The sequence below is a fragment of the Salmo salar genome, chromosome ssa25, assembly GCF_905237065.1.
Source record: "Salmo salar chromosome ssa25, Ssal_v3.1, whole genome shotgun sequence".
In the NCBI taxonomy this organism is placed as follows: Eukaryota; Metazoa; Chordata; class Actinopteri; order Salmoniformes; family Salmonidae; genus Salmo; species Salmo salar.
The window spans coordinates 17886934-17914842 of record NC_059466.1 but is presented as its reverse complement, the minus strand read 5'-3'; the positions used below and the strand labels follow the sequence as shown (position 1 = coordinate 17914842).

The window sequence follows — 27909 nt, the reverse complement described above, 5'->3', positions numbered from 1 at the left end:
GCTTGCTTCTGAAGAATGGGTTGTCCCTGCGTAAGGTCTGACCCACTCCCAGGCTGGGGCTGATGTGGTTCAGATCAAAGATGCCACTGCCAAAGCCATTGATGTTGACAGTGCTGCTGGTGGAGTTTGGTGGGACAGAGGGTGCGGTGTCAAAAAGAAGAAGATCCACTGACTTACTGTTCTCATTACTGTTCTGATCCAGCGAACCCTGAAGGGCTCCATTGAGGAAAGGGTTGGTGGCGCTACGACTAAGGGGCTGGTGATGGGGGGCAAAAGGGTTCCCGTTTTGGGGGGCAGTGGGTTTCAGGATCACCCCGGTCCAATCTTCAAGGAGGTCCAGCTCCTTGGCTCCCTCCTCAACAGAGCAGTCTCCTAAGCTGTCGATCATACCGCTGTCACTGAAGGAGGAGTCCCGGTAGCTGATGGGTTGGACGTATGCCGCAGGGATGTAACCCATCTCAGTGTTGTTGTGGGCGTACCACCACTCTCCACCCGATGTGTCCAGCACAAAGAGATGTTCTCCCTTGGAGAACTTGAGGGTGGTAAGGCTGGAGGGACAGTAATCCTTAATGGCAACGACTTCCCTGGCAGTGCCAAAGGAGGCAGTGGCGTCCAGTCTTAAGGCACTGGGAGAAGGCACTGCAAAAAAAGAACACCAAAAAAAGTACATCTGTTATCAGGTAATCAATACTACAACAAAATATCTCAAATATGAATCAACTTCATTAGCGTACCTTTGACATCTGTGAGGCAGTTAGATTCAGAGACTCCATCACTGAGATCAATGAGTGTCCCCTCTGACTTGCAGCGTGGCAGTGCAATGTTGTTGGTCGCCCTGATTCTATTGGCGGCCATTGTTGGTTCTTTCCCTGCACACACAACCTATGTGCTCAGGCTGCTCTACTGGGTTCCCTTTCAGCCAATGGCAGAGTTAGTCGTCAACAGCCTTTCATAGTCTCTGGAGATGAAATAGAAAAAAACTGGATTAACTAATGGCTTATTTATATCTAATTAGCTTTTAGCGACACTTGACAATCTCATTAAATGGGCCTGATGCATTTTGATTAGAACAATATATCAGACTTGCAACCTGCTCACTAATATAATTAAAAGCACAAATAATGGATTGCCAAATGGTGACAGAATGTAAATATCCCCCAGATATTTACAAGTTCCACATCCCAGAAGATAGGATTTTGGATGTGGCAATTACAAGAAAAACACAAATCCCTAGTGTCTCTATGTGTGTGTGGTTGGGGGTGGGTCTGACCATGTCATTTCTGCACACACAAAACACAAATTCCTCTACCTCGAGATGGGTGGAGAGAACATTCAGTGTGAGATGTCAAGGTATGCATTACTATTATTGGAAATTCATGTGAAACCCTATAGACACTGAATTGTATTAAGCTCATCTCTCTTTGGTCTACAACCTTGACATTCTACATTATGTTATACTATACCAAAGGCAGGTCGCCATGAGAGAATGCAACTGACAGCTTAATAACTTTTTTGCCTCCTCTCGTCTTTGAAATATATCCTGTTGATGTTAGCAGGGCGCTTCATTACGCTATGCTTGAAATAGTAAACCCCTGGGTCCTCCAAATGTTGTTTTAACTTTGAAGCGTTTGTGGGTTTCACTCCACTCAGTTAGTTCTCCTGTACTTCGAAAGAAAATCGAACCATCAGGAGATATCAGTGAAAGCAATTTCTAGAATATGTATGTTACAAATAGTGTGTAGAGCTAATTTCCATATCCATTCCCTTCCCTGTGAAACTTTTTTATCCTTGATCATCCTTTGGAGAGGATAGTTTTGCACTGAGGGCCATCAAAAAGGACCTAGAGGAAGAAAGGGGATAGCTAAAGACCCATACGGAAACAGAATGATAAATGAAGTGCATATCCAAAAAGCTCAATTTGAATTCAAGTAAACATTTTAGCCCACAGACTCAGATACTTCAGACGGGAGAGTAGACAGCACTTTGAGCTGCAGCCCAAAATAATCTGACAAAATAGGCGTGAATCACAACATAACAACTTTTATTATAGCCTACTTTTTGGCTAAAAACAATGTTTTGGTCAAGACAACCTACACGAAGCCTTACATTTATTACTGCTTTTAACAAAACAACAGACCAGGTGTTGCTACTCGCTGATGTCTTATGGGAAAATCCAGACCTTATCTCAGCTAGTCTCCATTCTCTTTCCACATATTTTTTAGATGACCCAATGGCAACACACATAAAAAAAACAGTCACATCTGCTGCCTCTCCCACACTCAAGGAGAGGTGGTTTGTGTAAAGTGCCAAACTCCCCTGCCTACTCTCCTGTGCAGTATGAAGGCAACAGCACACAGTATACAATTTGAACTGTAATATGACTGAGAGCAGTGGTCAACAACCTTTTCTGAGTCAAGATCTACCCCTCAGGATTATTTTAAAAAATGACTTAAAAGATGTAACATTAACCTAATAAAAACAGTTCTGTAAGAATGAGGTTTGTGCAGTAGGCCTAATTTATTATCACAGCATATTGGCTATATGCCTGGCCTGCCAATATTGTTCTTCTCAGACCATATTATATTTAAAAACGTGAGCTTTGATTACAAAATAGATCAGTTGGAGTAGCACTTGCGAAGCACAGCTGAGCATGAATTGAAATAATTCTATTTTTTTATGTTACTGGTTTACCTGCATCTGATGGTCATGGTGCTTTCAAGACAACTGGGATGTCAGTGATCTTCAGGTCGATAAGTCAGGGGTCTAGAAAGTTGCCAGAGTTTCCAACTTGGAATTGGGAGTCCCATAGGGCTGCGCATAAATGGCCCAGCGTCATTGTGGTTAGGGTTTGGCCGGGGTAGGCCGTCATTGTAAATAAGAATTTGTTCTTAACTGACTTCTCTACTTAAATGAAGGTTAAATACAAATAAATAATATATGTTATATATATATATAATATATAAATAATTTATTTATTTCCCCAGTTGGATCACGTTTTCTTCCAGTTGTCTTGAACGCACGGAAGTTGGAAGTCAGAGATTTCCGAGTCCCCAGTTGTTTTAACACGCCATTAGTCTCAGCTGGAAGTAGGGAGAAGCACGTTTTCTGTTTTGTAATAGTGTTGACAGTGCTGAATATTTTTTTTTACATTAACTCTCTTAGAAAAACAGCAGCTCTTTGCTGTATTCTTTGACAGTCTCCCTGTGGTCATGGTTTTAAAAGTTATTAAATCTTACTTAGGGTAGTGTCAAACTTTGCTGTGGCTGGGGTCGTAGAAGCTCTGTAGGCACTGTGATTTGAGCTATCCGATTGTCCAGCGCAGTAGAGGCACTTGATTTAGCCACAGATCTCCCGGTCCGCCTGGTAGGCAGAGTTCCTCTTTTCAGACAAATTCAATGGTTCAAAATAGAAAATACTTTGCTTACCCGGTGAGCAAGGCTTCTGAATCAACTGCACCTACCGCCAACAGTGCAACATGAATGATAAAATAAAAGGAGCGCAAGACTTTATCACAGCCTTTATCGTTGGCTTTTCCACTGAAATGTTTGGTGATCGACTAGGAATGGTCGACCGGTTGGTGACCACTGGCTTTCAGTTGTGACTATTATAGATGCTCGCCTGACAAAGAGATTATGTACCAATAACACCAAACTCTAAAACCTCTTTGAAAACCAGACTGAATAGGTCAAAATGCAGCAGAATACAATAAACAAAACGTACATCTCAACTCTCTTGCCCTATTCTTGTAACCAGATGTGGGTCAGTAGAACACAGCACTGTTTCTTGATACACAACAAACTACAATTCATCTATAATTCAGTAACTTCATAGGTTCTGCGGAGGGGGTGTTCATGGAGGAAAGGTCTTATGACACCACTGACATGTTTTTACTAGAGCATGAGTGATTCTAAGGGTGCTCCAGCCTGGCACCAGCAAGAGAGAAAAAAAGTGTGATGTGAGGAATGCAACATTGCTTCACAAAGTGGTGAAGATGAACCCCTCTGTCCTTATTAAGACTGCCAACACGAGCCATTGATAAAGAGTATGGGGGAATTTGATTGTCAAATGTACAGGTCCATGCAGTGGTGTAGTGGAGGGTATACGCCGTATACACACTTATTTTTCAGTGGGCGTTGTGTTTCCCCTCTTCTTAACCATGGCAGGTAGCCTAGTGGCTAGAGCGTTGGGTCAATAACCGAAAGGTTGCTAGATCAAATCCCTGAACTGACAAGGTAAAAATCTCTTGTTCTGCCCCTGAACAAGGCAGTTAACACGCTGTCATTGTAAATAAGAATTTGTTCTTAACCCGTCTGGGCTAGGGGGCAGTATTTTCACGGCCGGATGAAAAACGTACCCAATTTAAACAGGTTACTACTCTGGCCCAGAAACTAGAATATGCATATTATTAGTAGCTTGGATAGAAAACACTCTGAAGTTTCTAAAACTGTTTGAATGCTGTCTGTGAGTATAACAGAACTCATATGGCAGGCAGAAACCTGAGAAAAATTCAAGCAGGAAGTGGAAAGTCTGAGAATTGTAGTTCTTCTTTTGATTCTCTATCGAAACTACAGTGTCTGTGGGGGACGTTGCACTTCCTAAGGCTTCCATTGGCTGTCTAAAGCCTTCAGAAAGTGGTTTGAGCCTTCTCCTGTCACTGGGAAGAGTTTAGGAGCTCAGTTACTGAGTGGTCTGCCTGGCAACAAAGGGATTGGATATGCGCGGTCACACAAGCATGCCGTTCCTTCTTTTTGTTCTTGAATAAATATGCTATTGTCTGATTAGAATTTTATCGCAATTTTACGTTAAAAATACGATAAAGATTGATTTTAAACAGCGTTTGACATGCTTCTTAGTACGGTAATGGAACATTTTGACTTTGTCTCTCGTTCTGCACTCGCGCGTTATGCCTTTGGATAAGTGATCTGTACGCACGAACAAAACGGAGGTATTTGTACATAAATATGGATTATTTCAAACCAAAACAACATTTCTTGTGGAAGTAGCAGTCCTGGGAGTGCATTCTGACGAAGATCAGCAAAGGTAAGAGAATATTTCTAATACTAATTCTGAGTTTAGGTTGCCCCGAACTTGGCGGGTGTCTCAATAGCTCACCGTGATGGCTGAGCTATGTACTCAGAATATTGAAAAATGTGCTTTCTCCATAAAGCTATTTTAAAATCTGACACCACGGTTGCATCCAGGGGTAGTCTATCTATAATTCTTAAAATAATTGTTATATATTCTGTCAACGTTTATGATGAGTATTTTTGTAAATTGATGTGCACATTCACCGGTCGTTTTGGTGGGAATACATTTTCTGAACATCACGCGCCAATGTAAAATGCTGTTTTTGGATATAAATATGAACTTTATCGAACAAAACATACATGTATTGTGTAACATAATGTCCTAGGAGTGTCATCTGATGAAGATCGTCAAAGTTTAGTGCTTCATTTAGCTGTGTTTTGGGTTTTATTGACACATGTCCTTGCTTGGAAAATGGCTGTGTGATTATTTTTGTCTATGTACTCTCCTAACATAATCTAATGTTTTGCTTTCGCTGTAAAGCCTTTTTGAAATCGGACAATGTGGTTAGATTAACGAGAAGTCTATCTTTAAAATGGTGTAAAATAGTTGTATGTTTGAGAAAGTTGAATTATGACATTGTGTTGTTTTTGAATTTGCCGCCCTGATATGTCACTGGCTATGTCCTGCAAGTGGGACGCTAGCCCATAGAAGTTAACTAACTTGCATAGTTAAATAAATAAAAAGCCCCACAATGGATATCAAAGCAGAGTAGTGGAGGTATACGCCGTATCAATTAATAAGGCTGACAGAACAGATCAAAATGTTCAGCTTAAAATGTTGATAAACTATTATTTATTTGCACATGCCAGCCGTTTCATGGACAGAGGTGGATATATCCATTAGAAATTTTGAAAGAGGGAGATCTAAAGACGCAACAACTATTATGGGTTGCTAATATGACTAGGATAATGCCTTTGGCTGCTAGACAATGAAAGAAAGATTAATGAAACCCAATAGAACAGGAGAACGCATATGAGGACGTCTTTATAAAATAATTGCCTCACGTTTCTATGGTGGGCTATAGGCTACTTTGAAGCAAGGTAAGACATCCCTCATAATATGAAGTAAAATGTAGAGGTTTCAAACAATTAAGGAACATGGCGCTAATGATAGGCCTAATCCCAAAAACGTTCGCAATTAAAATGTTAACTAGCTACAAAATAGCCTGTGCTTACCTGGCAGAAACCTGTGCATGAATTTCTGACTCCTTTATCTGTTTCAATAGTAAGCCTACTATTAGCGTACTTGCACAGTACAGCTTGGGTTGTCCTGACTGTGAAAGAAAAAAAGGGTTAAAAAAGGGTTCTTCGGCTGTCTCCATAGAACGCTCTGTAGAAAGGGTTCTACATGGAACCCAAAAGGGTTCTACCTGTAACCAAAATGGTTCTGCCTGCAATCAACAAGGGGTATTCAAAGGGTTCTCCTATGGGGACAGCCGAAGAACCCTTTAAGGTTCTAGATCGCACCTTTTTTTCAGAGTTTACAATTTTTCACACAGCGCGTCTTTCCTTCGCCAGGTGGGCCTTTTGGGAGTATATCCACCTCTTCAGGCAGGACTACTCTACTTTGTCCATTTGCTTTGACACATTACACCTGGGTGGTCTACATCTCTATGACCTATCCCCTGACCTTGACCAGTGACCACCCTTCAGTGCTTGACCTCACAGCAGCAGATCAAGAAGGACAATAGCGGAAAGTTACATCTGGAATATAACACACAGAATCAAATTGGTAAAGAAGATGATACCCAATATGTAAATCTAGTTGCAAAAGTAGCACATTAACAAAGTGTTTTGAAAGAGAAAGCTAAAGTAGTTTTCAAGCCAACGTCACTAACAATGGCATGTCATTTAGAGTCTCACTTCACATCTCAGAAGCCCTTTCTGCTCTGCTTAGCTGCTCAGCCATAATCTCTGCCTCGTTGGTTCACATAATGGGAAGATAACTAGTCAGGGATTTATTCCAGTAGGGTGATTCCTCAAAAACAAGAACAAAATGCCAAGATTTTTGGTGGGTTTTCACAAAATGTAATTCATAGAAGGCTCCTTTGGAGGAAGGATTGTAGACATATACAGTGATGTTCAGAATTATTGGATCCCTTGATAAAGATGAGCAAAAAAGACTGTATAAAATAAATTATACACGTACTTAGCTATATTGTATGAAAAAATACATACAAATTATATTATTTTATACTAATACAATTGCTCAGAGAAAGATTATTCTCGTTATCCTTTTTTACAATATTCCAGCACCGTCCCTTTCGAGGATAACAAGAAATCTCTTTCTCTGAGCAATTGAATTAGTATAAAATAATATAAATTGTATGTTTTGGAGCATACAATATAGATCAGTATTTGTATATTTTATTTAATACAGTCTTTTTTGCTCATCTTTATCAAGGGATCCAATAATTCTGGATCCCACTGTATTTGACATTGGTATCCTTAAGCATAATTTAAAAAATAATTACACTGATCAAAAATAAAAATTCAACAAGTTAGAGTTCAAATAAGGAAACAGTCAATTGAAATAAATTCATTAGACCCTAATCTATGGATTTCACATGACTGGGAACACAGATATACATATGTTGGTCACGGATACCTTAAAACAAATAAGTAGGGGCGAATTTTGAAAATGTTGAAAAGAATAACAATCCAGGAGTGCAAAGCTCTTAGAGAATTGCCCAGAAAGACTCACAGCTGTAATCTCTGCCAAAGGTGATTCTAACATGTATTGACTCAGTGTGTGAATACTTACAGTTGAAGTCAGAAGTTTACATACACCTTAGTCAAATACATTTAAACTCCGTTTTTCACAATTCCTGACATTTAATCCTAGTACAAATTCCCTGTCTTACGTCAGTTAGGATCCCCACTTTATTTTAAGAATGTGAAATGTCAGAATAATAGTAGGGAGAATGATTTATTTCAGCTTTTATTTTTTTCATCACATTCCCAGTGGGTCAGAAGTTTACATACACTCAATTAGTATTTGGTAGCATTGCCTTTAAATTGTTTAACTTGGGTCTAATGTTTTGGGTAGCCTTCCAAAACCTTCCCACAATAAGTTAGGGGAATTTGGGCCAACATTCCTCCTGACAGAGTTGGAGTAACTGAGTCAGGTTTGTAGGCCTCCTTGCTCGCACACACTTTTCAGTTCTGCCCACACATTTTCTATAGGATTGAGGTCAGGGCTTTGTGATGGCCACTCCAATACCTTGACTTTGTTGTCCTTAAGCCATTTTGCCACAACTTTGGAAGTATGCTTGGGGTCATTGTCCATTTGGAAGACCCATTTGCGACCAAGCTTTAACTTCCTGACTGATGTCTTGAGATGTTGCTTCAATATATCCACATCATTTCCCACCCTCATGAAGCCATCTATTTTGTGAAGTGCACCAGTCCCTCCTGCAGTAAAGCACCCCCACAACATGATGCTGCCACCCCGTGCTTCATGGTTGGGATGGTGTTCTTCGGCTTGCAAGCCTCCCCATTTTTCCTCCAAACATAACAATGGTCATTATGGCCAAACAGTTCTATTTTTGTTTCATCAGACCAGAGGACATTTCTCCAAAAAGTACAATCTTTGTCCCCATGTGCAGTTGCAAACAATAGTCTGGCTTTTTTATGGCAGTTTTGGAGCAGTGGCTTCTTCCTTGCTGAGCAGCCTTTCAGGTTATGTCAATATAGGACTCGTTTTACTGTGGATATAGATACTTTTGTACCTGTTTCCTCCAGCATCTTCACAAGGTCCTTTGCCGTCTCCTTCCTGAGCGATATGACAGCTGCGTGGTCCCATGGTGTTTATACTTGCGTACTATTGTTTGTACAGATGAACGTGGTACCTTCAGGCATTTGGAAATTGCTTCCAAGGATGAATCAGAGTTGTGGAAGTCTCCATAAAAGATTCTGGGGTCTTGGCTGATTTCTTTTGATTTTCCCATGATGTCAAGCAAAGAGGCACTTAGTTTGAAGGTAGGCCTTGAAATACATCCACAGGTACACCTCCAATTGACTCAAATGATGTCAATTAGACTATCAGAAGCTTCTAAAGCCATGACATAATTTTCTGGATTTTCCCAAGCTGTTTGAAGGCACAGTCAACTTAGTGTATGTTAACTTCTGACCCACTGGAATTGTGATACAGTGAATTATAAGTGAAATAATCTGTCTGCAAGCAATTGTTGGAAAAATTACTTGTGTCATGCACAAAGTAGATGTCCTAACCGACTTGCCAAAACTATAGTTTGTTAACAAGACCTTTGTGGAGTGGTTGAAAAACGAGTTTTAATGACTCCAGCCTAGGTGTATGTAAACTTCCGACTTCAACTGTATATGAATGCGTTTTATCTGTATTTGATTTTTAATATATTTTCTAAAATGTCTAAAAACATGTTTTCACTTTTTCATGATGGGGTATTGTGTGTAGCTTGGTGAGAAAAATAAGGGGTATGAATACTTTCTGAAGGCACTGTATATCCTTCATAAATCATGCATGGTATCGCATCAGGACAAGTAAACTAAAGATGTAGTTTGTATTTTTTTTACGAAGTCCATTAGAACTTGCCAAACTGTATCATTAAAGTGAGTGACTCGTCTGTAGCATACTGAATCACATTGTTAAGAGAGACCTTCATTTGGCTCCCTAATTTGATATAATGATTTAATCGAAGTGTTGACAATGGAGTAGTCAACTGCTGCTTTCTGTGTAGCAAAGCTCATGATTAACACCGGCTTCATTCTTCGATCATACATGTATTGCAGGTTGCTGAGAAAAGGCCTCTTAAAAGGAAGCTTGAAGGCTGTGGAAGTCAGCAGACTCTTACAAGATTCTTTAAGAAGAAATCTGTGGGTCAGTTGTTAAACACATATTTTTTTAAATAAATGAAATACTGCAATTCAAAAAGAGAGTTGCAAACACTTGTTGAAATTCTTTCACTAATGTAACTGACCTCTTCTCTTAACACGTATGGACCCGGAACTTAATTGAGCATCTGTTCTGTTAATTTTAGAGACCCATTTTTTTATTTGAAAAGGTGCCCATCACACAATTTGTTTGATTTGAAATGTACCGTAAATTCCGGACTATAAGCCGCAACTTTTTTCCCAGGCTTTGAACCTCGCGGCTTAAGCAATGACGCGGCTAATATATGGATTTTTCCCGCTTTCAATTAAAAAAAAAAATTTTTAAAAAAACATTCTGTGACGTGCTCAGTTTTTTGGCGGCATGGAGCTACGGTAGTCATTTTGTCACCCTCATCATGGCAAAGACACGGAGAAATGCATATGATGCAGCTTTCAAGTTGAAGGCGATTGATCTGGCTGTTAGAAAAGGAAATAGAGCTGCTGCACGGGAGCTTGGTCTTAATGAGTCGCTGATAAGACGTTGGAAACAGCAGCGTGAGGAATTGACTCAGTGCAAAAAGACAACTAAAGCTTACTGCAATTTTTTTCTTTTTTGTTACAAGCCGTGTTTCGTTAAAGCCTATTTATTTTTGTTACAAGCCGTGTTTCGTTAAAGCCTGTGTAAAGTTAATTTGTTTCAATGTACCGGTAGGCACCTGCGGCTTATAGACATGTGCGGCTTATTTATGTTCAATTTTTTTTTATAATTTTTTTATTCAGTGGGTGCGGCTTATATTCAGGTGCGCTTAATAGTCTGGAAATTACGGTAACCTTTAAAACATTTTGTCAAATTAATTTGGACTATTTACGACAATTTTCTGATTTAATGAAATACCTAATTTGAAGAACAAACATAATTGTGGCAATTCATATCATCCAGTAAAATAATTCAATCTCAAGGAACAATAGCCCTAGACAATATCCATAAAATACACTGAATTCATACATAAGTCATTTCAATTGTAATCAATACCACAACAAATATTTTTATTCAATAATTTAGCTGTGTATTTCTGATGGAATCAAGGCATTAGAATGTCCCAGAGGCATTCTAGCGTTATACGCTGTGGACCACAAGCTTGAATGCATTCATGACTCCCCATTCAATGCATACCAAAATTACAATCTGTTTGTCTTTGGTGCCTTTTAAAAGCCTGACACTGTAAGATCATATTTTATAACTTAGATAGACATGTAGACAATAGAATATGTCCCAGATTGCGATTTATAATGGAACGTTTTTGGATTGCGTAAATAACAACAGTAATTGTGTGGTGGTGGGGAGACAGGGCTCTGTTCCAAATAAAAAACTACAAGTGTGCTGCTTCAGTTCCTTAATGTTGACGGGTCTTTCCTTGAGTAATAAAATTGCATTTAAATTACTTAGGAACTGTGCACAGTTTGAAGAGGTGTGTGGCCACTTGGAAACACCAGTTAGAACTCTCACTCAAACCATTGTGATGTTTTTTTTTTCTTATCTTGAACCTACTCCAAAATGTCACATGAATATTCTTATTATGTTACTGAATGTTTCCAGAGTATTTTCAGATTTTGTTATTGAAAAGTACAGTAAAAAAAAGTAGTTAAAAGTACAGTAAATGTAAAATGCATAATGTCAACACTATAATGTTTGGATTCAGTCTTGTGTAAGGTGAACTGTTGTGTCCTCACCTTAGGTCTGATCATTTTCTCATAATCTCCTAAGTGTTCTTTCAATTACTACCATAATCATGCATAGTAATTTTGTAGTTGTTCTGTTAGAAACATTTCAATTTGGCCCTAGCATTGTAGGTGCTACAAACAAAATTGGTGTCATGCTGCTTGCTCTGTAATGAGTAGTATTTTTATATCAATTTCAATATTCTTACATTTATATATGAATACTATAAATCAAATCAAACTTTATTTGTCACATGCGCCCGAATACAACAGTGTCAAATATATACATGAATATTGAAAATCAACCATTTTTGATTAGGAATATCTTTCAATATATTGTTGAAAATAATTCATACTATGGCCTTGTTGGATACTCGTTTTTGATTGGCTTGAAGGGCATTCTAGAGTGTGCATCATTTCCCTATAACGCACGGTATATCAGCACGGTGGAATTCAATAGCTTTAGTTCATTCTTACATGTTTGAGCTGCTTTGAAAGCAAAAGGTCGACATTATTGGCATTGTTGAATTCAATTTTCATAATAGCAAGCTAGGACTGATGGTCTGGTTAGCTAAACTAGCAAGTCTATTTGTTTGGTTACAAAAGGCAACTACTGTATATCTAGTAAACTTGCTAGCTACTTCAGTGGATGTTGAGCACATTTCTACTTTCCTAATGGAAAATGTGTTAAATTATAGCCATGTTATTAAAGGGATAATAAACTCGGGTCTCTATGCGTTCTCAGTAAAATAATGCAACTCCATGGAAGGTTAGTTCCACTCCGCTAGCAGGTCGTGGAACACACCTTCCACGTCATTCATTATTTTCCATAGAATGCATAGCCCCTCATTGATTATCCCTTACAAATACATATATACAGTGCCTTCAGAAAATATTCAGACCCCTTGACATTTTCCACATTTTGTTACATTACAGCCTTACTCTAAAATGTATTACATTAATAAAAAACTCCTCAGCAATCTACACACAATGCCCCATAATGACAAAGAGAAAATGGGTATTTAGAAATGTTAGCAAATGCATTAAATATAAAAAACAGAAATACCTTATTTACATAAGTATTGAGGCCCTTTGCTATGAGACTTGTAATTGAGCTCAGGTGCATCCTGTTTCCATCGATCATCCTTGAGATGTTTCTACAACTTGATTGGAGTCCACCTGTGGTAAATTCAATTGATTGGACATGATTTGGAAAGGCACATGCCTGTCTATATAAGATCCCACTGTTGACAGTGCATATCAGAGCTAAAACCAAGACATGAGGCAAAGGAATGAACAAATCTGGGGAAGGGTACCAAAAAATGTCTGCAGCATTGAAGGTCCCCAAGAACACAGTGGCCTCCATCATTCTTAAATGGAAGAAGCTTGGAACCATGACTCTTCCTAGAGCTGGCCACCCGGCCAAACTGAGCAATCGGGGAGAATGGCCTTGGTCAGGGAGGTGACCAAGAACCCAATGGTCACTCTGACAGAGCACCATAGTTCCTCTGTGGAGATGGGAGAATCTTCCAGAAGGACAATCATGTCTGCAGCACTCCACCAATCAGGCGTTTATGGTGGAGTGGCCAGACGGAAGCCACTCCTCAGTAAGCCACTCCTCAGTAAAAGGCACATGACAGCCCGCTTGGAGTTTGCCAAAAGGCTCCTAAAGACTCTCAGACCATGAGAAACAAGATTCTCTAGTCTGATGAAACCAAGATTGAACTCTTTGGCCTGAATGCAAAGCTTCACGTCTGGAGGAAACCTAGCACCATCCCTACGGTGAAGCATGGTGGTGGCAGCATCATTCTGTGGAGATGTTTTTCAGCGGCAGGGACTGGGAGACTAGTCAGGATAGAAGGAAAGATGAATGGAGCAAAGTATAGAGAAAACCTGCTCCAGAGTGCTCAGGACCTCAGACTGGAGCAACGGTTCACCATCCAACAGGACAACGACCCTAAGCACACAGCCAAGACAATGCAGGAGTGGCTTCGGGACAAGTCTTTGAATGTCCTTGAGTGGCCAGCCAGAGCATGGACATGAATCCAATCAAACATCTCTGGAGAGACCTGAAAATAGCGGTGCAGCGATGCTCCCCATCCAACCTGACAGAGCTTGAGAGGATCTGCAGAGAAGAATGGGAGAACCTCCACAAATACAGGTGTGCCAAGCTTGTAGCATCATACCCAAGAAGACTCAAGGCTGTAATCACTGCCAAAGGTGTTTCAATAAAGCACTGAGTAAAGAGTCTGAATACTTATGTAAATGTGATATTTCATTTTTTATTTTATTTATTAGAAAACATTTCTAAAAGGGGAAAAAAACAAATTCATAAATTTTAGAATAAGTCTGTAACGTACCAAAATGTGTAAAAAGTCAAGGGGTCTGAATACGAAGGCACTTTATATCAAAGTTCCAGAGTGGGATATCTGCTACTTTTAGAGTTATGATCCAATTTGTAAGCATTGTCAGAGTTAAATGTATTCAAAATGATCAACCGCTGCTGGTGATTTGCAGGATGTGCAATGATGCAAGTAAAAGGAGGGCTGTGATTAGGTACATTGCCTATAATGCCAATTTCTCTGTATAAAGTAACTAGCAGAGATCCCACACTGGAACTTTGACACGTCCATAGAGTATACTATGTTCAACAATATATTGAAACATTTGGCAAATTAAAAATGGTTTATTTTCAATATTCATATTTTTTCAAATTCATAAATAAATGTAAGAATGTTTTTATTGAAATAAAAATACTACTCATACTATAGAGCAAGGTGTAAAGCGTCATATGACCCCATATTTTGCTTTGTAGCACCTACAGATGAAACATTATGGAGTCTTAAAGGAGGCCTTGGTAAGACCAAAATGTCAAATGCTCCAACTTCAATTAATTATTTCTTAATTAAGCTTTATGATACAAATGTCATAGATGTCAACTATCCTTCCTCCAAAGTACCCTTCTATCGATGAAATTCCATGCAAATCCCACAGAAATGTGTCTAGTTTTGTGAGGAATCGAACAAACGCAGATGCTTTAGCGGGATATTACACATTCATCAGTAGGGCTGTGATGACACTGTTATCACAATAGTTTTCCATGGCAAAAAGGAAAACACGAAGCAGAGCAAACTTTTTTGTAAAATGTAGTGTGCTTTAGCTTGGAAAATAAATACATGTGAATCTGGATGACAACATAAAGATATTTGTTTCCAGCATTAGGTTGCACAAGGGGGTTGAAGGGGGGAAACACTGTCTTGCTATCACTGAAAATATCTCTCAAAAACAGTGGAAGAAGTCAATTTAAACCAAACAAAAAGCAAAGATGTTTTGCCACTGCTGATGGTGCCATTAGACTAATGAATGACAAAGAGGGGGTGTGAGGTTTGCATTCATGAGGTTTCTTCATCTGTCTTTAAAAACAGGTTAAACCAAATCAATCAACCTACAGGTGGTACCTTTAATTAAACCCTGATAAGTACCATTACTGCAGGCCATCTATTTCTAAACCTCACCTGCCAATCATTAGTCACCTAAAGAAACAATGAACAACATAATTATTTATGAGTGACAAACTGCCATAATAATATGGGTGGTTGGGTTGGTTAGTCTACGTGGCTGCTGGTTATATGAAATCAGATGGTCCCTTGTGTGCTGCCCTAATTTGACTCGTACTTTTACCCATACTTCCTGTCAGCATTCTCAACTTCAGAGAGGCAGTGAGAGAGAGAGAGAGGCAGAGAGAGACAGAGGCAGACAAAGAGAGAGAGAAAGATGGGGGTGCAATCAGCAGAGGATAGGCTGATTTTAGTGCATCTTGCCCACATAAGCAGACCCTGGCATAGACACACCACAGCATGAATATAAACACTACATGTTTATAAGTTCAACCTCTGCTGCTCCAAGGAGCCTACCATCACCATGCGGCGGTAGGTGGCAGGTAACTCAACTGCAGCACCAGGCAGTGTAAGCGGATTAGCCTATCACACTCTGAAACAGTGCTGAGGCCATGACAGAACAACCTAAATGCCCTTTCTCTTAAATCCCTACAGGGGAAATGCACTATGAATCTATCATCCACACCACACCTTATATCCAGTGATTTGGTTCCTACTGTGTTCAGGCCCCCCAGGGGAAGGCTGGTGCAAATGGGTTTTATTACAGAGTAGCAGATGACAATGCTACACCTGTCTTTTACATCCAGGTCAGATACATGTGCTCATAATCCTCATCTAAGGTGTAACATGTCATTAAATACATCCTGCAAAAACACAAAAGCAATCAATATGTTCACTGAAATGTAAATGAATGGGCTTTGGTAATTAAATACAGTACAGTTAATAGGCTTGGGCGGTATTGAGATTTTCATACCGTTCTTCTGCCATCCCTGGATTTACGGTATCACTGACATCGCACACAAGGGGGCGCTAAAAACACACAAATCCTATTGGGCCTCTATTACTAAAATGCTAATAAGATTAGCACAAGTAATAGCAAAATCCCAAAGACACTGTTAGCTAAATGCTTACAAGCGAAAACTAACATGAAATAATTGCTAAGATAGGTAAATCCAGCTCATAAAGTTATACAAACATATCTAGTAGCTACGAATGTCTTTTTGGTGAGTGTGGACATTTACAAGCAAAAGTGAATGAGAGAAATTGTGCAAATGAACAAAGATTTGATGCATGCTTTTCTGAAGAAAGAGCCATATGTGTACACCGAGAAGAGGGGAGCAGATGGGAGAAGAACGGAGGAAAAAACGCTAGTAGGAAGCACAGGGGAAAAATGGCTGCTGTGCCTTTAACAGAGCTCTCGGACTTCTAAAACATGGCAGAATGCAGTTATAAGATATCTGATGGCAAACATTTAGTTGTGAATTGCATACAAGTGTAACTTCATTACCGCCACACAACAGACACTCTCCAATAGAACACTATGGACTCACCAGCTCATGCTTCTCTTGTTGTGCTCTTTAAAACAAACACGTGACTGGCTCAACTGTTCTGGGACACTATGGTAAGCTTTTAATGTAAAATATTTGTGACAGGTGAAATTAAGAACGCAATCTGCTTTATTGCCTAATGTATTGCACAAGTTGACTGCAGGTATTAACTTAACCTCTTGACGGTCGCCTAGGATAGGGGGCGCCACAGCGCATTTTGAAAGAAATTCGTGCCCATTTTAAACGGCCTACTACTCAAACTCAGAAGCTAGGATATGCATATAATTAATACTTGTGGATAGAAAACACCCTAAAGTTTCTAAAACTGTTTGAATGGTGTCTGTGAGTATAACAGAACTCATATGGCAGTCAAAACCCCGAGACAGATCGAAACAGGAAGTGGAATTCTGAATTGCGGACTCAACTTCATCACGTTGCCTATTAATCACACCGTGAGCTATGGTTCATTGAGCACTTCCTATTGCTTCCACTAGATGTCCCCAGTCTTTACAAAGTGATTTGAGTCTCCTACTGTGAAAACTGACAGAATGACACGCTGTGGAACGTGGTCACACAGAGAGGGCCATCACCATTATGACGCCGGCGCCCCTAGCTATCCTCCCCTTTCGAAACGTTTTGAAACACAATGCAATCGTCCCCCTCGAATCTTATTGGAGCTCTGGTTGAAAAAGGCCCTAAAGATTTATGTTATACAACGTTTGACATGTTTGAACGAACCTAAATAAGAAAAAAATGCATTTTGTTGAAAGAGTAGCCCCGCGCACGTCGGAACTTTTGGTGCAGCCTTCAGAACGCGCTAACAACAACAAGCTAATGGAACATAAAGGATGAACTTTTTCGAACGAAAATACATTTGTTGTGGACCTGGGATTCCTGGAAGTGCCTAAGGATGAAGATAATCAAAGGTAAGGGATTATTGACAATAGTATACAAGACTAGATTTGATATGTGATTGTTCCAAGATGGCGCTGACCTGTATTGCTAGCCTATTGTTCTGAGTATCGCATCCCCTTTTATCGCTAAGTGTGATTACCCAGTAAAGTTATTTTTAAATCTGGCATTACAGGTGCTTTCAAGAGATATTCATCTATAAATCTTAGAATGACAATATTAGATTTTAAAAATGTTTTCGAATAGTAATTTAGTAAATTGTAGCGCTGTTTCATCGGATGCATTTGAGGGAAAATAGTTAGTCAACGTTACGCACCGATGTAAAATGCTGTTTTTATATATAAATATGAACTTTATCGAACAAAAGAATGCATGTATTGTGTAACATGATGTCCTAGGTGTGTCATCTGATGAAGATTGTCAAAGGTTAGTGCTGCATTTAGCTGTTTTTTGGTTATTTGTGATGCATGTGGTTGGTCGGAAAATGGCTGTGGGTACTTTTACGATATACTCCTCTAACATAATCTAATGTTTTGATTTTGCTGTAAAGCCTTTTTGAAATCGGACAATGTGGTTCGATTCAGGAGAGGTGTATCTATAAAACGATATAATTTGAAAAAAAAATGGAATTTTTTTTTAATTAAATTTTGTTATGCTAATGGTGATAGGATTTTTCGCTGGATGTCCGTCCCGAGGCTGCACAGGGGTTAAAAGATTGCTACAAATATTCATATTTATTGAAAAACTCTTGTGGGTTTTTCAAAATGCGGTATACCGCCCAACAGTAGTACAGTATATCTCTCCTACCATGCAAGTACAAGAAAATAAGAGACAGGCTGCATAATTAAAATAATCCCAGAAAGTGTGTTTCTTGAACTGGCACTTTATTCTCCACTCTACTGCTAAATCTAGGCTACTCTCGGTTATCAGACAATCTGCTGAATGTGAAAATTGAAAAAGGGCTCTACAGTTGTCATTGTCTTGGTGTGAAGTTGAGAATTAGTGTGGAACTCAAGTGGACCAACTGAAATAGGGAAGGAGGTGACCCTTCTTTCAAGTTTCAAAGGGAAAGAGTTCCCAAGTAAAACAATGCCTACAAAGGACATTGTGTATTGTTTAATAGCTCCAACAGTCAAAACAATGAGAACCTTATCAGCCATCTACATCAAAGTCACTGTGTCATTTGCTAATTGCCTCTACTTTGTCAAGATAATGTATTCAGCTATGAAGATATTCTCAATCCACCATCATCCTCCACACAGGATATGGACTCAGACACCAAGGTGATGTGATTAATGTTCAATGTAGAGTCGTCCCTCTGTAGGAGAGTACAGGTCATTGTGTTGTCTCCCTATAGACAGTGGCATTGCATGCCTGACTGACTGCGCACATTGTACTCCAGATCTGATTAAAGAATGAAGCTGATAAATTTACTAGCATGATTAATTACATTGAAATGTTTACTGACACCAGATGGACCAAGCAGTCCTATGATGAGATTTCACTGGTGTGTACCGTGTTTGTAAAATCAGGGGTTGGAACCGGTTCAGGGAAAATAACCGAAAACCTGAAAATTGTAACGCTCGTTGATAGAAGGAGAAGTGGACCAAGGCGCAGCGTGGTAAGTGTTCATGATACTTTATTTCAAGAAACACTCAAACAAGAATATCCAAAAGCAACAAAACGAAAGCGAACAGTTCTGTCAGGCACAGACACTAAACAGAAAATAACCTCCCCCCAAACACAGGTGGAAAACAGGTTGCCTAAGTATGATTCCCAATCAGAGACAACGATAGACAGCTGCCTCTGATTGGGAACCATACTCGGCCCACAAACAAAGAAACAGAAAACATAGACTTTCCCACCCGAGTCACACCCAGACCTAACCAAACATAGAGAATACTAAGGATCGCTACAATCAGGGCGTGACAAAAATAATGTCATTTTCGAGGAACAGAATCAGAACCGCGAACGAAAGTGATCTATAATGTTGCAAAACAGAAACATAATTTTAAAATCATGGGAACTGGTTAATGTGCTTTTACGTTCCCAACATTTTTCCCCCGTCCCACAAAAAAATAAACGGCTGTTCCAGTGTGAGCCTGCCTGCCAGAAAATCTTTGCAAGCGTGTGTGCCAGGGTTTCCTAAAAAAAATGTAGCGCCAGACACGTGACCGGGAACATTTACATTTACCATACATTTACATTTAAAAATTGATTTTAAACAGCGGTTGACATGCTTCGAAGTACGGTAATGGAATATTTAGAATTTTATTGTCACGAATTGCGCCATGCGCGCGACACTTCTTTACTATTTCGGATAGTGTCTGGAACGCACGAACAAAACGCCGCTATTCGGATATAACGATGGATTATTTTGGACCAAACCAACATTTGTTATTGAAGTAGCAGTCCTGGGTGTGCATTCTGACGAAGACAACAAAAGGTAATCAAACTTTTATAATAGTAAATATGATTATGGTGAGTGCTAAACTTGCCGGGTGTCTAAATAGCGAGCCCGTGATGCCTGGGCTATGTACTTAGAATATTGCAAAATGTGCTTTCACCAAAAGCTATTTTAAAATCGGACATATCGAGTGCATAGAGGAGGTCTGTATCTATAATTCTTAAAATAATTGTTATGCTTTTTGTGAACGTTTATCGTGAGTAATTTAGTAAAATGTTAGCGAATTCCCCGGAAGTTTGCGGGGGTATGCTAGTTCTGAACGTCACAAGCTAATGTAAAAAGCTGGTTTTTGATATAAATATGAACTTGATTGAACAAAACATGCATGTATTGTATAACATAATGTCCTAGGGTTGTCATCTGATGAAGATCATCAAAGGTGAGTGCTGCATTTAGCTGTCTTCTGGGTTTTGGTGACATTATATGCTGGCTTGAAAAATGGGTGTCTGATTATTTCTGGCTTGGTACTCTGCTGACATAATCTAATGTTTTGCTTTCGTTGTAAAGCCTTTTTGAAATCGGACAGTGTGGTTAGATTAACGAGAGTCTTGTCTTTAAATGGCTGTAAAATAGTCATATGTTTGAGAAATTGAAGTAATAGGATTTTTAAGGTTTTGAAAATCGCGCCACAGGCTGGCAGTGGCTGTTACGTAGGTGGGACGCAAGCGTCCCACCTAGCCCATAGAGGTTAAAAACAGCATATAACAAATTTAAAAAACAGTTTCTTGTACTTTGATGTGTAGGATATGTAAACCTTTAAAGCCTATTTTATGTTTAGTTTTTTACTTTCTTAAAGCAATAATTTTCCACCTTACGGTTCGGTTCAGCTGTCAGATTTGAGCACAAGATACATCACGGCATTGCATGCATAGGGCCTATAGGCTTAGGCGTCCACTGTGCATCACTAGTATTAGTATTAGTTTTACTTGGCAGTGTACCGGTGCTCGACCAGTCGGCGAAAGCCAACATTACAGAAGATAGCCCTATTTGGGAAAATACCAAGTCAATATTATGGCAAGAACAGCTTAAATAAGCAAAGAGAAACGACAGTCCACCATTACTTTAAGACATGAAGGTCAGTAGATCCGGATAATTTCAGGAGTCGCAAAAACCATCAAGCGCTATGATGAAACTGGCTCTTATGAGGAATGCCACAGGAAAGGAAGACCCAGAGTTACCTCTGCTGCATAGGATAAGTTGATTAGAGTTACCAGCCTCAGAAATGGCAGCCCAAATAAATGCTTCACAGAGTTCAAGTAACAGACACATCTCAACATCTACTGTTCAGAGGAGACTGTGGTGAATCAGGCCTTCATGGTTGAATTGCTGCAAAGAAATAAGAAGAACCTTGCTTGGGCCAATAAACACGAGCAATTGACATTAGAGTGGCGGAAATCTGTTCTTTGGTCTGATGAGTCCAAATTTGGGATTTTTGGTACTATATGCCTACTTATAAATCAACCTTAATTTAGCCAACAAAAATGTTTCAATTTAGCATATTTAAAGAACTGGTTTCGATAAATAAATAGGCTTACAGTAATGATATACAATAATAATGATAAAACAAATGATCATTCTACCTTAATAGCGAGTTCTTCTCATCTTAGTCCACTACTATATTAAAACTTGTCCACATGGAGAACATTTCTCTTGTAGGCTTTCACTGTAGGCATAGGTCTACTCTTTATGGGGCACAGCGTCTGACCCCCCCCTGTCTCATCCTCCAGTATTTATGCTGCAGTAGTTTATGTGTCGGGGGGCTAGGGTCAGTCTGTTATATTTGGAGTATTTCTCCTGTCTTATCCGGTGTCCTGTGTGAATTTAAGTATACTCTCTTTAATTCTTTCTTTCTTTCTTTCTTTCTTTCTCTCGGAGGACCTGAGCCCTAGGACCATGCCTCAGGACTACCTGACATGATGACTCCTTGCTGTCCCCAGTCCACCTGGCCGTGCTGCTGATCCAGTTTCAACTGTTCTGCCTGCGGCTATGGAACCCTGACCTGTTCACCGGACGTGCTACCTGTCCCAGACCTGCTGTTTTCAACTCTCTAGAGACAGCAGGAGCGGTAGAGATACTCTCAATGATCGGCTATGAAAAGCCAACTGACATTTACTCTTGAGGTGCTGACTTGTTGCACCCTCGACAACTACTGTGATTATTATTATTTGACCATGCTGGTCATTTCTGAACATTTGAACATCTTGGCCATGTTCTGTTATAATCTCCACTCGGCATAGCCAGAAGAGGACTGGCCACCCCTCATAGCCTGGTTCCTCTCTAGGTTTCTTCCTAGGTTTTGGCCTTTCTAGGGAGTTTTTCCTAGCCACCGTGCTTCTACACCGGCATTGCTTGCTGTTTGGGGTTTTAGGCTGGGTTTCTGTACAGCACTTTGAGATATCAGCTGATGTAAGAAGGGCTATATAAATACATTTGATTTGATTTGATTTATCCTCTAACATGTGTTTTACTTCAATGAAAAAGGCCTCCATCTTCATAATCAACAGTAGCCTAGGCCAAGGCTCTCTAGTTCTCTATCTCTTAAGCAGCAGGTGCACGTGTGTCAGAACGGTGCTGAAGCGCGAATTCGGGGTGTAGGCTATGATAGACAGGCTCTCGGGCAGATTGTCCTGCTACAATTTTGTTTATTTGCTTTTGTAGGCAACCTGCCCCTGAACCTCCCCCTCGGAAGCATAGTCTAGTAGCCTACTGACATTACAAGCATGATTCAGAAATGGGAGATTATTTTTTTTATTAGAGAAGAATGCATTAAACTTTCCAATGCTAGTTAAGGATACTATAGTTATCACGTTTCACATTGGATTTATTAACTACAAGAAATTCTGGTGCCGCTCTGCACATAAAAAAATTAACAGCAACGATTGATATAAACTGTTATTTTTTTGGTGATCGAACCGGTTCAGAACTATATTTTGCTGGTCGGAACAGAGGAACAAAAAAAAATAATGGTTCTGTTCAGAACGAAACAATGAGAAATTAATTTAGGTTCCAACCCGTTTGTAATAAATATGTCATACATCATATTTGGTTATGTGCCGTTGTTATTCATTTCAACTCTAGGCTTGAGATACTGCTGACCTGTTTTGGCAATAAAAGTGCACATCAGACATGTGTGGAACAATGCTGGCTTGCAGATGAAGTTGCCTGACATCACTTGTCATCACAGCTGTAAAAATGAGTGAGCAATGAGCAACAATTTCAAAATGCTAGTTTGAATATCATGAAAATAGATTATGACTTCCTTTCTGTTGTACTGCAGATCACTTTGAGTAATGACACTGTTCCACACAAGAGGAAGGCTAACTGTCTGTATGTAAGACTGGGAAACATTCTCAGAACATTAATCAGTCTGTGTACATGAAAAAAACGAGGACGAACACTGACAGTTATTGTCATTACAGTTGTAGTAAATCTGTGTTTAAGGCCTAAGATGCACAGACAGTACATGCTAGCACCCTGTTGAGAGCAGGACATTGATAGCTGAGAGATTTGGGTTCATGTTCTCTTTGGCGCACAGCACAGAGGAACTGAGGAGGTTCTTGCCTCTGTGTTTGAGGGTTGTTCGTGAACAGGAAGTGCCTGAGGAGCAGCAACAAGGAGGAAATGCCTTTCTGATGAGTGGCAACAAGATCCCACATGCCTCCCACTGCCTCCCGCCCATCCCTCCAATCCCCTAACTTCAACTGTGACTCAGCTTGACTTGTTCTTGACTTGTGCATTGTACTCAATTATTGTGATTAAACAGAAATTCAAGCACTTTAAAAACCAATGGAATATGGCAAATTCACGGGAATATGATGGAATTTATCTTCTTCAAACTCAAGATTGAGGTACTTGAAATTGCTTGGGAATTGACCAAATAGTGCTGATGACACATAACCCAGGAAACAGATAGTGTTGTTCACCTCACCCTGGCTGGTCAAAACCAGACCTTAGTAACAGATCTGAAGGTAGTCTTAGCTAATAATAAGCTGTTGTGTAAACAATTTTACTACCTTTGAGGCCTGAATACCTGTGGCTACCACTGAACCTCAAATGTAATAAAAGCATGCACTAAAGAATAGGTGTAAACGTTTCAGTAGGTGTCTAGACTGTGTTGTAAGTTTTATAACCAGCATGTGGTCCTTATAGTCTGCAGAAAAATAGAGCTCTAACATAATACAGACATACACTCTTCATGGTACTATGTGGGGCTATATTGACCATTGGCAAGTCTTTAATAAAGATAATGTCATCCAAGACATGTTGATGAGAACCATAACAGACACCTCACTGTGTACATTGACTGATTTTGTCTGCGAGCTCTGACAGCTTCAGTATCTGGATTCTTCAGTGACATCAACTCAGTCTTACATGGTAGAGAAATAGGGGGTAACTAGCCTCCTGGGGTAACTGCTCCCTCCCCAGCCCCTCTCTGTAATTCACATTAAGACCACAAGATGTGACCAAATTATTTTCCCAACACTTTCCCACTGCTCTTGCTCAACAAAATGTTTTGTCTGTGTCATCACAGAAGGCCTTAAGATAAATAATCCACCTGTTTAGAGAGAGGGTGTAACTGGCCCCTGGGGGTTAGTTACCACTTTATGGTTATGAATGTGTTTCTACCTGTCATTTAGACAATGCCTAGCCCAGTTCTAGCTAGTTTATGCTAACTTGCTAGCTAGCAACTTCACTAGCAGTAAATGCTAGCCAGCTAACTAGTTAGCATAAGCTGCTAGAAGTGCTAGCTAGCAACCTTACCACCAGATCGTCTGTGGTAAAATACATTCAAAAATATAACGTAACTTAATTGCAATTGTAAATGTTTCCACTAGTGACTGATAGCTTTACAGTTAATGTTACTTTATAGCCTTTTAGCTATTTTACATAACATGTTGTCATATAGCTAGATAGATAGCTACATTTTTAAAGAGAGAGCTTTTCAATTGGCATCTCTCAAAGGTGGGGACTGGATTATGTGTGAGCAGTGCAGGAGGTGGGCTCATGAGTTGTACTCCAATTTTACTGGGGATAGCTTTATTTGTGACCTATATACAAATTAGAAATGTGCAATAGCAGAACATAAGAGAATTGTCACAATGTTACACTGAATGAATTAGTTAAGTTATTTTTATCAAATGTTATATTCCAATGTTATTTCATGCTATTAGTTATATTCAATTCCAATACTATATTCCAATTAATATTTTTTGGGGGAACTAAAAACAACCATTGAAAACCTTTTGCTCCGGAATGTAATTTTAAGTTACCTCGGTGCTTTTAAAAAAACACCCTTTTCTAAAAAAACTAAATGTAATGAAATAACTAAAAAAGTGTCAACTGTAGCCATATATTTCCGTTTATAGTTTATTCGCCTAAGCATGACCTTCATCCACATAGCATTTATTTCTACAAACATTTCTTTTTTTGTGTCAGCAATTAGACATTGTTCTTAGAGGGGGCTAGTTACCCCTTAGTACCCTACTGAGATAATCTTACAGACAGTGAAGAGATTTTACTAGGTTGGTAAACATTTGACTAATAGCCCAGCATCTATCTGCATGCAAACACCTGTCTTGCAAATCAGACATGGTAATACAATTTTCCTCCAACACTTTAGAAAAATGCATTAAAACTATGTTGTGGTTGTGAATCACATTGCAGAGTCTAAAACGGGCATTATTCCTTAAATGGTTGTGGAAAACTGAGGGAAAATATGTTTCCTGCTAGCTTTGGCTATCCCTCTCCACTTCATTCAATCCACTTGCAAGCTTTGAATATAAACACATCATTGTACATTTGTGCAAGGGAAGAAGTGAAAAGGAATGCCAAGAATGTCTGGACTCAAAGAGATACAATGCCTTAATCATGTAAAGAGGAGAAGACGAGGAAAACATATATTTTTTTCAATAACAAGGTCAGGGTTAGAGGGTGTGTTCCCACTGTCATTTCAGGCAATTTAATCAGACATTTCAGTGGACTTCTTATCACAACGCCAGTCTTGCCATGCATGGAGTATGACAAATGGTATAGAAACATTGGAATGAAAGGGAAAATGTACCCTCTGGTTTCTCTTCCTAATCTACCTTTCAACAATCCGCTCTGCATGTTCCAGGTTGATAACACTCTGGTTGTGCACAAAGACCCAGAATTTCAAAGGCTATACAAATAAAGCGTAGAGAAATATTCTCCAGTTAATATAGTTTATAAATCCCTGTGGAAATGGGCAATCAAAATATTGGAACAAATAAAAAAACAGAAGCTACAGGGAAGGTTGGTCTGCTCCCTCTTCATCAATCAATGTTGCTTAAAACTGTTCAACATTTGGGAGAACACGTCTACTTAAAACCCACGATACATAATGAGCCAACCTAACCTCTAGCATGAATCACACCTGGTAATAATTGGCTATAATCCAATGTGTCAGAGAGTGCCAGGGTGCCCTGGGGCCAACGCAGCTGCACTGTCTCATGCCAATTGTGCCAGTGTGCCCTCTATGTTGTAATGCATGCTGTAACTAACCAACTGGACTCTCGGCTCAGCACTAACGTACACCAAGAGACTGTGGCACGTTCTCACTGTGGGAGCATCTTATCTGGAATCACATGCACATTCATTCACACAATGAACTCCAGTTTTCACTCAAGAGCGAGCTGAGAGAAGGAAAAATAAGTTATGCTTGGGCAGAGACTTTGATCATTAAACAGATGATCTGAACAGAACATCAGAGAGTAGGCTGAAGATGGGAAATGGAGATAAATTCCATCCATCAGAAATTAAATGGTATCACCAGATTACAATTTCAAATGTCATATAGAACAAACGTCCTCATCTACTCATTATTGGTTGCACTATGTTGCCATTGATATTGTGTATCAATCAGTGGCGGTCAGTGCCATTTAAGATTAGGCAGGACGATTTTGTTAATGAGCATGGCCTTATTTCCATTACAGTCTTTCATATTCCCAGTGGCGTGTATTCATGGACGTCAAGGGAAGCCAGGCTACCCCAAATAATTGACCAAGCTAAAATAAACACCAAATAATGTATCTTTCGTCTCTCTGTGTTTCATAATTGTCCTTAAATTCGCAAGGGGCTGAATGTACATCACCAGAGAAAGCACCCAAGCGAGTGAAACAGAGCCTCTCTGTCTCTGTAGGCCATCTGTGTGATGCTGTCTGGTCCAAAAGTGTATGACATTGTTGCCGACCGTAGCATTGAATGCAAGGGAAGCCAGCGAGCATCTGGCCTCTCTCGTTAAAAAAAGTATTAAATAAATAGCTAATCAGCGTTGAGCTAAACTGAGTGAGCTCAACTGTGAATGGTCCTGGCGCACCAAAAAAAAAGTGTCAAGGGAATCCAGTTTGGATTTGGCATCACTCCTATCAAATCGCATTGAGAACATACGTCATTGACAGAAACAACTTCAATTGTTGCATCTCGTTGTGTTGTTGTCCTCCGGTGGCTAGCTAGCTAGATAGAATTGTCCCTTTCTGTAATTAGCAATGGATGGAAATAGGGATTGGGAAATGTGGTTTTACTTAATTCTCTACTGGCCAATGATTATAGTGGCAATTCTGATCCAACCATTAATTCATACATTGTACCCCTGGCCTGAGAGGATGGAAGTTCAATATGTAGCTATATGTAGCTAGATGTAGAAAGGAAGTTAGGCTAGTGAGCAAGCATTTTAGCCAGGTAGCCTAGGACAAAACAAAATAAAAGTATGTACTCTATGACAGTGACAGACCTTTTCGTCAAAATGAAATTGTCATTTCTCTACAAGTGGGGTGAGTGAACATGTTTTTTTCTACTTGCTTGAATGTGCACACACATAAATCAGAACCTTGGAGAGCCACATCATATTTAGCTTATGTTGATTGGACTAAATAGCTTTTGGTACATTTTGGTATATCACTGTATTAGAC

General features: G+C 39.6%; 1 protein-coding gene across 1 annotated transcript in view; it reads right to left on the bottom strand.

Moving 5' to 3' along the window:
• Nucleotides 1-544: 544 nt before the first annotated feature.
• Nucleotides 545-27909, bottom strand: part of sh3b4 (SH3 domain-binding protein 4) — a gene marked incomplete at its 3' end in the record, with an annotated part of 44954 nt that continues 17589 nt past the window's right edge. Inside the window, 2 exon segments of the mRNA NM_001141055.1 lie at nt 545-639; nt 735-958. Of these exon segments, the coding sequence (NP_001134527.1) occupies nt 545-639; nt 735-855 (216 nt within the window).